The following is a 13,491-nucleotide window of genomic DNA, read 5'->3' as shown; positions in this document are numbered from 1 at the left end:
ACCTCCCCCAAGCTCTCCACTGCCTCCCGCTCTCAGCACACGACACCCTCCAGCCACTTGGTGCTGACCTCRTATTTGATCCAGCGCAAAGTCAGTCTCCCAACCTTCGAGATTCGCCTTTCTTCCCCCTGGCAAGGACCCTCTCCGTTACCCTGCCGGTTACAGCTGGGATGCCCCTGGTCATGCAGCCGGGATGCCCCTGGCCAAGCACAATCTGTAGGGAAGGCTCCGGCCGGCGGGGAGCAGGGCGGGAGCTCCACAGCCCCCATCGCAGGCGTCGCCGTGCGCCGTGCGTGGGCACAAGCGCCGAGCCGGCCGCGGGGCCAGCGCTCCCCAGCACCGCTTCCCACGTGCAGGGAAGCTTCGCATCACCAGCCAGTTATGAGGGATAGCAGGGATACACTAACAGAAGGAAAACATGCCCATCAATAGAGATATGTAGAGTTTCCCTGTTAGACTTCAAACTTCTTTCAGGTTATTTCTATGTATTCCCTATAAACTTGATAAATATAGTGGGGGGGAGGAAAACAATCAAACAAACCAACCGAAAMCCCCCCAGGAAATATATAATATTTTCCAAATGGATAGTGAAGCTTTTTAAGAAAGGGCCAAGATAAACTGCTATAGAGTTCCTCTCACACCCAGAGAAGTTGTTATTTATATCATGATGAATTCTAGGGTAACAGGTTTAAAAAGCAAACAAAAAAAGAACCAAAACTAGAAGTCTACCTGCAGTAAACACATTCACCCGTGTTGGCTGACACTGCCACAAGAARGAATAAGGAAGTCAGAAGTCTTATTCCAAAAACAGCCAGTGAACTGTTCTCATGAGCTTACAAGCCAGAGCCTGGGGGAGGAAATGCTCTGTTTATTGGTTAACCGCAYGCAGGCCAGGGCCAGCCTATGGAGCCATGCATGGCCTGTACTTCAGACAGCACAAAAGKAGGCTAGTTTTCAAATTGCATCATATGGCTGAGTCAGAACGGAGTCTTCCCCTGCTGGGGAGGACTTCAAAGGCCAAGCTCTACACATACACCTAAATATAAAGCCCATTTACCTTCTCGGCAGGAAGCGCTTTACTGGACTTTTGATAGCACTTCTACTTGGCACAGTCTGAGAGAAATGACTCACAGTCCTGCATCAGGAACCAACAAAAGTTACCCAGGTAGCAGAGCAAACACACCAAGGTAATAGTCTGGGAACAGGAGGAACCTTAGGCTCCCTGGGGCAAACAGCCCATCACTGTGAACATGCAGCACCCTATTTGGCGTGGCCAGAGCACCCTGCTGTTTCACAGACCGCACTACGTGCCATGCTACCGTGAGACAGAGCTGCTGGAGGTCAATAGCAAAGCACAGATGTGATGTCCCTATCTCCAAAGAAACTAAGAAACGTCAAGGGGAGGAAAACACAGAGAGTAGACAGCTAATACCGAGCAGTCTTAGTGTTACCATCACTGGAAAGAATACTAATCTGCAAAACAARAACTCAGATCACTTTCCTGCGTGATTATTCCTGCATGTAAATTATGTAGTCACTTACTGTTGTTACTGTAGGAGTTCCAACCAGCTGAGGTCACTCTCTATCTTCACTTAGGAACTCAGTAACAAGAGGAAATCTGGAGAGCATCTTATACCAAAGTAGTGCTTGTGCTTAGCCTTGGAAACAAAGTACATTTCAACAAATTGTAATTTATAACAAGAGGAATAAATACCCAATTTTGAAGTAATCATAAAAACACATAGGCCTATCACCCCATATAGCTTCCAGCAACTATCTAGCCTTTGACAGGGTAGGCTTTTATATGATCTGATATATGGTCTAAGCATATTGGTTCTCAGAGTTGTCAAAACAAATAGTTTAACCTGGCCAGAGCCCAAAGCCAACTTCATGTCTGCTACCTCTTGCTACAAACAGCGTGCCATTGTTCTCTCCTCCCACCTCCTTCAAGTACTTATTTCAAAGCACTATTATAACTTTTTACAACCTCTTAATAAAATAAATCAATAGAGCTATGCAGAGAGAATCTGAACAAAATGCATTAATCTGAGGAATGGATAAAATATCAGGGAATAGCCTTCCATGTGTGATAATTGCAGTATTCAGCTCATAACTATGAGATTTAGCAGACCCACAAGTGATCACAGCAAAGATTAAAATCAAATTAAATGACAAGAAAATGCCACCATTTGTACTGTGACTTTGWGATGATTAGATCTTTTAAACAGAGCTGTTCTCATTCTAGACCAGCACTCTGGAGTCTGCTCTGTCTTATGGATTGAAACTCCTGGAGTCAAAACATTCCAGTAAAAAAAAGGAAATAATTGAGGAAATAGAGACAATAATGAAGAATATTGTCTATTCCTTTCTTTACTTTTCTTCCTATGCTTTTTTATGTTTCTTGACACGTTATTACAGTTTCTGGTTCAAGATCTTCATTCTGTTCTCACTTACTGGAAAAATCATCCTAAATTTCTTGGCTTCACTATTCCCCACCAATTGCTTGTCTAAGCAAGATCTCATCTAAGAGCAATTCCTCTTAGCAAAGAAAGGAACAGACAGAAAGTAGTTTTGTGCAACAGAAAGGAAAAAAAAGCAAAATATTTTAAAATAAAATCACAACAAACCAATTTACTTCCTTTCTCAGACTTCAAGATGTCTTTTCAAAACTCATTGGTCTGGACTTATCTCTATGAAAATCTAGGGGAATTACCAAGATCATTAAAGACCAARTTTACAAGGCTAAAGTCAACCACATATATATTGTTTTGCTAGACATAATTTCCTCTCAGATATTTTATCTTTCATCCTCTACTAATTTTGAGATGTTTATAAAAGAAATAAGAGGCATTTATACGTGTTTAACCAAGTCAAAAGATAGGGCTTAATTGTTAACCTTGGTAAATTCAAAGACCTTCAAGATAACAACCCAGTAACACGGCCATCATTTGTTGTCTCCCAAGTAATGAAAAGTTAACTGAAGAGTTAATAAGTTAAAAGCATTTTATAGAGGGGGTTGGAAACACAACTGCAGAATCTTTCATCTCATTCCGAGCTTTGTTTTGCTTCCAGTGGTGTCACTGCTTCTTTGAGAGCATATGTAAGTTAATGGAGTTAACTCATTGTTATGTGATCGCAACGCAGGGCTCTGCAGGGATCCAAATGAGAACTTTTGGCTCAGGAACCCATGTAGCAAACGTGGTCTTCTTCAGTATGTTCCTGTCTCGAGAGCAGATTCTGTAGGCATGCTATAGAGGTTTGATTTTCAGGGAACAGGGCAAGCCATGTTAGATGAAGACACACGAATTCCCCCTACTACAGTTGGGATCATCACTGATGACCAAATAACATCCCTGAATCCAGCACCATTTCACCAGCGGATCTCCACGTGTCACCTTGCCTGTCAGGTCAGGGAAGCCTGGCAGCTATTTAACTGCTGGAGTAAGAGGCTCTACTACTTCAGGAATTCAGGATTAATTTGACTGCACTACATTGATCACAAATGCCTGGTGACGCAAATACAATGGTGGTGTTTGCTGACTGTACTTGTGCCTAGTGTGCAGCTGATCACAACCAGCCTCCAGGCAGGCATTTTTATGTGCACTGAACTGCTAAATGGTTGGGTTTGGATGCCTCCTGTAGTACCACCAGCTCAGGCTCTTGAATGAACATGCCAGGAACAGCTTGAGTCTCTGACAGAAACTGGGCACTTTTTTTGACTATTTCTTGTCATCAGAGAGATTTGAGTCTATCAAGCAGTGAAAGATGGACAAAATGTTCAGTTTAGCATCACAGACACGGGGTGACTTGCTTTTTCCAATTATGCTTTCAGACACGGTCAGACTTTCCATTATGAGAGTAAAGTGCTTATCCTACAGCRAAGTCCTGTCCTTATCCATTTCCTCATGGAAGGGGCATCAGACTGAAAATGTAGAATTTACCCCCTCCCAAACAYGCTTTATAATATTCACAGGCAGGGGCTCTGAAGCACAGATCCATACTGACATAAAGGATGATGAACTCCCCCAAGCCATTTCCAGACAAGTGCTCTTTCAGCAGTGCTCTCCGACCACTACCACCCCAAAAACAACAGAAGATGCTTCTTTTGRGCCCAGAGCCTGGATCCAGGATCACAGGCCAAAGGAGATGATTCTGGTATTTTCAAAGCCAGCATAGCTGGTCATTCAAGCGATGCCTGCTCACCTGTAACAGTGAATGGTCACCGAGACCCAGTGACATGGAAATTAGAAGACTGTTTCTTGTGTAGAAGCTCTCTTTGCTTTTCATTAGGATTTAAACAGTGGAGCTTTGCAGATCAGTGAGGTGGGGTGGAAACAACTGCTCAGAGTTAGAGGGAAAAACTGTGTGCTTCAAGGCAAAAGGCTGACCCTCTAATCAGATTTTCACCTCACCTGCAAGGGAGGAGGGAAAGCCTTTGCTCAGCTTTGAACAAATTCTTCCTGGAATAAACTTCATGCACGCATAGACAGGAAACCCAATCTGCATTCACCATCTGGCAATACTTCAATGTGAAGTGGCAGTTTGCTATAAGGACAGAGGGGATGGTAWCAAAAAGAGGTCTCCAAACTTGATCCAGCAACCACTTAAGTCTCAAGGAGCAAGAGTTATCCTGCAAGAGTACTTTCAYGAGACAATACTACTACAGGAAGGTCTAGCCCTATGCTTTTGTTTCACTTGAGGTCTTATATTTTAGAGTGGATTTTGTTTTCCGTAACATAGTCACAAGATGATCATCATCAAGTCCACATTTGGGCTTGGCAGGAACTCTCCAGAGAAAAATCTTGCATTCTTCCATTGGAAAGAGCCCATATACAGCAGTTGTGGGCTAAACAGAAGCGAGGGTTGAAAAGATAASTGGGCTGATTTTGCCTAAAAGAAGGGGCAGTTATTTCTAACTCCCTTATTTCTATTTCTGTTGACTTTTGAACAAAAAGAAAAGTCTCAGAAATACCTGCACCCCAATAGTCCTGCTCTGGGGCTGTTCTTCCTGTGCCCCTGACAACTCCCAGTCATCAGGTCATATCAAACACAGACAACTGTGGTACCAATTAGCAGAATGAGGGTCACATAGCTCGCTCAGTTGAAAAAGGCAGATGAGGAGTCATCACCTATGCTGGTAGGCACAGGGATGCTTCAAAAATATCTTTATTAGAAGTTGAAAGCTGTGCAATTCTCATGCACACAATACCACCAAATACAGACAAATGCATCTGTCAGCTCGGACAAGCTTGATTTACTTCTTTATATAAGCATACAGCCTTGTTCTTGGAAAAGCCACAGAGTAAATAKATTTTCTTCTCAGATAGTGCCAGACATATGCGCAGAAGTGAAACAAAAACAAAAGGAAGAACAAGTGAAGCCACAATCAGACTGTAGCTCTGTTCTACCACASGGGAGAAACTTCCCAGGAAGCGATAGCCAAACTTTGACTGAGGAATCACCTTCACATGCTGATGTGCGAGCTCCAGGCTTCTCAAGGGCAGACAAAAAGCCTGCTTCAGCAGCAGTCATATCCATGCTCAAACTGCTTGATAAGTCCTGCTTTAGTTTGTTCAGTCAGAACTATGGCCACAAGTAAACTTTTAATTTGAACTGTCCTTTTACCTTATGTTGTTTTACCTTATGTCTGAGTAAATAAAAATACAAGTGCATCAGATACGTCCTTGAAACCCCCAAATGCCCAGAGCAYTTCTGTAGTTAGTGATGTTCTTGCTCAGCAATTGCATAAGACCCCCAAGAAAACATTTTTGCCCAAAGAAACTGGTGTTTGTGAGGCAGTAACAGAATCRTATATTATTTTTCAGATGTGTGTAAAACAAATGTGCTTAAGTTCACATTAGTGAAGATAATCCCCATACCTATTAGCAATTCTTTACACAAATCTATAAACACACATGGCCATATTTTATAAAGTAAAACCCTGTTCCAAATCCATTTACTACGAAAAAACATCTACACCTTCTTGTCATATTTCTGTCATCTATATTCTATAGATTCCTTATGTGAACTACTTAAACAGAAATAAATGTGCTYGTCCAAGGATCCTCAGCAGAATATTCAAATAGCTCTCACCAACCTCTTGACTCAAATCTTACAAGGGTTTGCAGATCCTTTTTCTTTAAAGTGTGCTGTGCAGACAGCTCTTCAAAATTACGAAATGGACGGTCAGATGTCATCTCTAAAGCAACAGCAATAGCAACAAAGGAATAATGGAGCCAGAAAAGGGGTGCAATTGCTCACTAAAAATAGAAACACTGTTAATAATAATAATAATAATAAAAAAAGCATAGCCACACATAAATGCCCATTAACTTTAGTCCTAGTAATTGCATTTGCTCATGAGGGTTATAATAAGCACCTGGCTTTCCACATATAATTTCCTCAAATTACTAAAGGACACTGAGACCACCCCTATCACACAGAAGTTCTTATGGAAACAGCAGTCCTCTTAAGTACTGAATGTGCAAAGAGCTTTCCACACCTCAGCCACTACAAGGAAAGCCAGGCTTATTGGCATGCAAGCAAATCTGGCTCAGGAACTCACCCCACACACACGCAGAGGAAAGGGCAGGAGACAAATGCGACTGCGACATCAGTGACTGCTTATGACGTTAGCAAAAGGAGCTTCTGCTGCTCTTATTCAGACTGCAGGTATCAGTCTTAGCACTTGTTTTATTTCATGCTGCAGCTTCAGTTTTGTTTATTCTGGGGTGATATCACAACAATTTAGGAGCCTTAGAACAGCTGCCCCCTGGCTTCAGGAAGAAAAAGTATTGCATCTAATAAAGGCCTAACACCTTCTCATAATAACTATTTAATCACCACTTGATAAGATTCTTCTGAGAACAGACACCTTTACTTTCAGGGCTTGATTTAAACTGCAGGGCAGATACTGAAAAATAAAATTAAAAAAAAAAAAAACACAAAAAAATGCTTGCATCTGATCCTCTGCCACTATAGTTTACTACCTGCCAACCCAATTTTTTAGCTCTTTCTCTAAAGCATGAGCTCCTTCCCACTTCCTGAAAATCCACTTCCAACTGGATTCCAAGTGCTGAGAGCAAAGGATTTGGGAACAAGCTCATCWTGCACTGAGCCACAACTAAAATCCTTTTGTTAATACAAAATGATTAAAAAGGTTAAATATATAATTAAGAGGTCAGATATACATATATATTGTATGTATTCGTAACTAGAAACAGTAACTTCAGTGCTTTCCAATCTTAGAGCAATCTGCACGTGCAAAACAGATATTCTGAGGAAAGCTCCTGAGCTACCTCTTCTCTCGCTTGTTTGAGGAAGAAAACACCCAGGCAGAGCAAGTGAAGGATGTGCAACAGCCACATGGTCCAGGGGCAGTGAGAGCTTTGCCTGACCATTTAGCTGCCAGAGCTGATGTCAACAAGGTAGAGGAGCCTGAGGGAAAGAGTAAATATTACACCAGCTAAAGCTTTTCCCAAACACAATAATAAACTCATGCCAAATCTGTGAAAGGAGAACCCTCAACCAAGTAAAGCTCTGTGATGCATGTTGGCAGCAGATGCCTTTCATCCTGCTCCTGAGGCTGCTCATTTCAGCTGTGGAAGAGGTCCAGGAATCACTGGAGGGGCTGCCTGAGGACAAGGCTTGCAATATTTCCTTTTTTCCATCAGAGTCATTTTGGGATTCATACCTGGAGAACAAGGATGGAAAGGAGAGAAAAAAAACCAARAGAGACGTTTAATGTTTCGAATGGCACAAAGTGTCAATATATGATCATTTGTTTGTATGGCCAGGCTTAGATGCTGGTGAGCTGAAAACAAAAGGGATATGACATGATCTTCTCTTCATTAGATTGCTGGAGATGATTCAATCCTGCTTTTCCTCCTGTGCAGATGACACACAGTTAGTGAAGGAATCACCATATCTACTGCTGCTGCTGGCAGTGTCCAGACAGGTCAGGGTCTGCACAGATGAGACGGCAGAACGACACTCTCCAAAGTTCAAGTTCTACAGCCAAGGCTTTACACAGCTAATTACATTATACTACAGAACAGCATCCCTCTTCATATCACCTCACCACCGGCAGTTGCTTTTGCTTTGGAGAAAGAACTAGGTCTGAGGAAAAAAAAGGTTTTGTTGCTAAAGCAGTAGTCAGTGCAGTTTGATTATCCCTCCCTAAGCTACACTGAGATAACCCTTAAGCAGCTTTACAACCACTTGTGCATAGGTCTAGCAGGAAGAACAGAGCAGAGCAGCACTTAAACACTGTCTTTGCCTACTGAGTGTAGAAAGCAGGTAACACTCATTCCCCTAGAAAAGCAACATGAAAATAAGCATCACACAGCATTCTAATAACAACACAGAATATAGCCTATGTTGTTCAGTTCCCATTCGGAACCAAATATGGAACAAAACACTGCTTTTTTWAAGTCTGTTTCAGCAGTAATCAAACAGATTCAGATCAAGCATTTTCACAGAAGCTGTTCTATAACTGAGGGATGAGTAGTATACTGTACAGAAGCAGGAAAAGGCAATACCCAATTTAGAGGGGACCTGGTTACAGCTGGAGACAAGAGGAGGCCACAGGAGYTGGGCAGATGCTCACAGGCAGTCAGGGAACAGCTGAACAGGGTACTGAGACCATCGGGGGTTACTACTGGGGAGGACGGCAGTTCAGATTCCCTCTTAGAGATCTTTGCAGCCAACACACAGGTTTTAACATGTTGAAAACAAACTGCTTTTGCCTTAAGACCTAACTTATATTTGAATAAGCCCTCAATTTCATCTTCAAATAAAGAAAAGAGGACAAAACTATACACCTCTAATCACAGGCATAATGGAGTGCTCACTGCCTCTGCTATTGTATTTCATAAAACAAAGTCCATGATCCAGAGGGAAGCACTGGGAGGCCACACGGCAGTGATCACAGTCTCCACCTAAGGGGAGCATGTAAGGGCTTCTACTGTAAAGAAACATGTGGACTCCACCCGAGCTAGGCAAATAGAAAAAGGAATAAAGAGCTAAGGAGTTTTATGTTTAAAGGACAGAAAGTAGGTAAATAAGTCAGTGGGAAATAAGTTATTTTCAATCATATTTTTAAGGTTTACTAAAGGTTACCAGCTAACTCATTATAGTAGAGCTTTCCCAAATTTTTAAGTATTATTACTCTCCAAAATGTACATGGTATCCACGTATAAATGCTACTGCAATATTTAATGGTGTCTAAAGATTAGAATTAGATTAGACTTGCTCATTAGGGTCTCACTGAAGCCAGGGAAACTATGAACACACAGAAAGAAGCAACTGGAGTTTACAGACTACTGTAGATGTTGAATCATCTTGGTAAAGACATATAGAATAGTAGAACACTACTGCTAAGGCAAGAAACTGTCAACTGTTCAGCAGAAGCAGTGATGTGATGACAAAAGTTCAACAGCTGCTTAAAAAAGTGTATGTTTTTCTTCAGGAAGTATTTATTTTGGTAACTGGAAACTGGGCTAGTAGATCTAGTTGTCCTGCTGTTCTTCTGAACAGGGAGTTAAGTCTCAGCTGACTTGCTCAATTCCTTGTTTCCGCTTTCTACGGGGCCAAACACATGGGGCTCTTTGCAGGCTCGTACAGGTATGCGTGTTTAATGCAAACAACAAGGTACACAGAGTGAGGACTGAGCTTGCAGCTGGAAGTACTTACATCAAATCCCAGCTCTCAGYGAGGCACCAGTCAATTAGCTCACTTTTCCCTTGTTCCCTATGATCAGTTTTATGAAAGTATAAATGCACCACTTGAATTTCCTACCAAAAATAAGGTTACTTAGAAAATAAAATACCTTGCCCACACTTTAAAGACTATTATTTTTCTACATTTTCCATTCAGAAGGTCTTGAAAGACTACAGAGCAGCCCCTGCCTTCCACTCACTCAAGCCAGGGTACACCAAGTAAAAATAGCTCTCAAGTACTTGAATGCAGGAGTATTCTGATTTGKTTAGTCCTTAGTCTGTCCTAAGCAGGCAGTTCTTGAACCCAGAGCAAAATTTAATCTTTTTTCTTTTGAATTTACAGACTCATGCTTTGGTTGGTCTCTCATAAAATATGGAGACAGACACAACCACAAATAGCTTCTGAGATAAGGGAGCAAGGAAATCCATCATAAAGCTCTTTGCCTTTACAGGTTCTTTTTATTCTTTTCAATAAGGAACCATGGTATGATATTATTCTTCCTGCCCTCAGAACAAAAGCAATACCTTCCCCAATGCAGGAACTGATAGAAACAGTATGTTTTCATTAGACTATCCGCCTTCTCCAATTGTTTCACACTGTGAGCATTAAACTGTTTCCCTACTCTCATTTCTTCCCCATCCAAACCCTGATGTACCAGACAATTGATAAAAGAAAGTTATTTTTGTGGCACAGGGAAAGTAATTCTCACCAATGGGAGAAATTGTGGAGTTCACAGATGAAAAAACTAAGTAACATCAAATCATTATCACTACAGATGAATCAAAAACATGGACGTTACCTTTCTGCAATTTTTTGTTGAGTTTGGGTAGTTTTGAGCAGCAGATTTTTTTAACCTTCCGACCTAAAGAGAAAAAATAGCACATTACCAGTGGGGACTGAGGATAGTTATGTGTGTATTCACCAAGTAGGCTGGAATCCTTCGACATTTTGGCTATTACTTTATATTTGAAATCCTTCAATAGACTTCTGCAAAACATGGGATCATCATGATTGATTTTTCACCAGCGAATACAGCCTTAACCCTAAAAAAGGGACAAGCATGACTTCTCCCTCACCCAACCCTGCTGCTGGATACAGTACCTTAGACACATTACAGGGATTTTCACCCCTTGAAACGTCACATAGTGACAGAGAATACAGTCAATGGATTTCAGTTGCCTTAATCCAATAAACAGACTTGGCACTGCTTTTAGTTAATTACTTAATGAAAGTATAAAAATGGAGTGTGTGGCACATGCACAAGGTGTAGAATAGATTACTACTCCTTATCTATTAGGAGACTAATTAGGGAGACTTTGCACACAGACAAGAATGCAGCAACCTGTGTGTTTTCCTGAGTTTTTTTTTCCATCAGGTGTGTTTCTCCCGTCTTTCCTGGTATGTTCCTGCATCCTATGTTCATCTAGAGATCCTTCTCCTGGGAACCCAAGTAAAGCAAGGAGAGGGGGCAGAAATACCTCAGCTGCATATACACTGGTATTTCCTAGTGCTCATTCGGCCTCAGCACAGTTCTAGTCAATAGCACTAACTGGCAGAAAGATAAAAAGCCTGRACTGCTCATCTGACCAGACTTAGAGACAGTTTCTACATGCTTCTCCCCACTGAGGCACATAACTTAAAATGATTCCTGCGAGGTTTCTAGAAGAGATGAAGCACTAGGTCTGCTACCCCTGACCTTTGGACATTTAGCTTATTTGTCTTTCCTTATTCTCATTCATTATCCATACCTGTTTAAAAGCTAAACACCAGGGAATAATCATACTGAGATTTACAACACCAAACATTAAAAAGCTGAACAGATAGCTAAAGAAATTTAAAAAACTTTTCAGATTACAAAGTCTGCCTCACTGCAAATCCAGAACGACACTTTCAGATGTGCTACAGTAAAAAGATCGAGGCCCATTTTTAAGATTTAAACTCTTTGTGAAGTTCTGTGTTTTGAAATACTGCAAAACATTAGTGGCACAAAGTATATGCGCTAATTAAAATGTGTAGCATCGGGTGCAGGTGGGAGAGAACAAAACCCAGCTTTTCTGACAGAGTCAGGACAGYTATTCCCACACACCCTTGAGTAACCAATCTCTCATTTACTCCAGTTCAGGGTAACTGACTTATCCTTCTGGAACAAGGGAGTACGAAGCTATCAGCTTTATCCATGAATGTATTTCCTGATCAGCCAGACTATTATATTGTCAGATGGATATCTAACGAAAAATAGCATAGTTTCTTTACAGAGGAGAGATTAACTTCAGGGAAATTAATCATGCTGAACTACATGTAACAGGTAGTAACAGAAACCTCGGCATGACAGATGAAACACTGCTGTGAAAGCCAAATGAGCATTAATACACAACCACATTCAGCAGCTTTAGATTTCATTTTGCTCTTCCATCTCTACTGCCAAGCTTTGTTTTGTTTTCTAGAATTAAATCAGCATACAGATAGAGAATAAGCATTTTTAAATCACAAGAGGAAAGAGGAGGAAAAGAAACAAGGCAGCTATGTTAGAAGAATGTACTGTACCTTCCCCTGTAAAGGCATTGAAGCACAGAAGGAAGATAAGCAAGAAGCCACAGAGCGTCAGCAGCTTCATCCTTCCAGCTAGTCAGGAGGCTTGTCTGGGGAGCCAGAGAGCAGCGTTCTGGTCTGCCTCCAGCAGAACCTTCGCTTTTATAAGGTAGATCCGAAGGAATGCTGCGCTCGGGATGGGTGGGGATTTGGCCTTTGTATTGTACTTCAAGGGATGACAAGGGACAGAAACAGCCCTCTCTGCTACAAGAAATCAAGCAGCAATTAACTCACATTAGAGGGTCCTTCCAGTTGGTGTGGGGAGCCTGGCTTCAAGTGCCAGAGCAAAGGGATGCTCTGAGGCATTGCCTCACCTTGCAACTGGGTCCCGTGGTTCCACAGCAGCTTCCCTGGGCGACCTCATGTGCTTCGGGGTACTGGTGAAGACCGAAAGAACTACTAAAAATGAAGCTGCATGGTAACTGGAAAAGGTGAAACAAACCCATTGTGTTTAAATCAGAGCAAATTTCAATGTGGTATTAACATAATCAGCAAGACACCTGGCTAAGCAGTATATTTGAGTTTATTATTAACTTCTCAGTATCTATTATGCCTGGATAATTAAGTCCCTCAGAGAGTCCTTTTCACAGTCAAGATAAAGAAGTCCATCAAATTCAACACAGTACCAAGGTTCACAGAGAAGGTATTAAAAAAAACCTCTTTCAAACAGAGGTGAATCTCAGATTTGACAGTCTCCTGCATCAGGTGGATATGCAGCTTTGGCAGTATCTGCTTATCCTGAAAAGATATGGTTCCCAACTGGGCAAATAAGCTGCAAGGATCAGGCAAGTTTAAAGGTACAAGTGGCATCAGTCTGAAACTGCAGTGGGAGAGGAAGCTTCACTCTGGCACACAGCATGCACAGACATCCTCTGCACACACAGACTGAAATTCAGAGATTTTGTACCTGAGCTTCCTTCTTGTGCTGGACTGCCAAACTTCCTAATCAGGACATCCCTTTATCCACCAGTTTTGGCTAAAATCACTCATTTTTACATTGCTACCTTATGATTTCCAAATATTATGAGATTTGCTAAGGCCATATATTTTTCCCCCAAGGGCTGACACTACCAAGTCTGCAAGATGAAAATTAGTAACAGCACGTGAACTAAAAAACAAACAGCCATCTTTTTGCCAGCGAATAGAGAAACAATCTTATAAAATGTAGAAATAGAAGAACAG

At 41.6% G+C, this 13,491-nt stretch overlaps 1 protein-coding gene across 1 annotated transcript; it reads right to left on the bottom strand.

Moving 5' to 3' along the window:
* Positions 1-7,589: 7,589 nt before the first annotated feature.
* Positions 7,590-12,334, bottom strand: CUNH10orf99 (chromosome unknown C10orf99 homolog). Its single transcript, XM_026043014.1, has 3 exons — positions 12,265-12,334; positions 10,520-10,582; positions 7,590-7,693 (listed from the first exon to the last, which is right to left on the bottom strand). The coding sequence occupies exons 1-3, from the start codon at positions 12,332-12,334 to the stop codon at positions 7,590-7,592; spliced, it is 237 nt and encodes a 78-aa protein (XP_025898799.1).
* Positions 12,335-13,491: the final 1,157 nt, after the last annotated feature.

Source organism: Nothoprocta perdicaria, unplaced genomic scaffold (genome assembly GCF_003342845.1).
Source record: "Nothoprocta perdicaria isolate Ctin4 unplaced genomic scaffold, notPer1 scaffold_32, whole genome shotgun sequence".
NCBI lineage: Eukaryota > Metazoa > Chordata > Aves > Tinamiformes > Tinamidae > Nothoprocta > Nothoprocta perdicaria.
The sequence above is the reverse complement of the archived record's forward strand: the minus strand, read 5'-3'. Positions and strand labels throughout refer to the sequence as shown.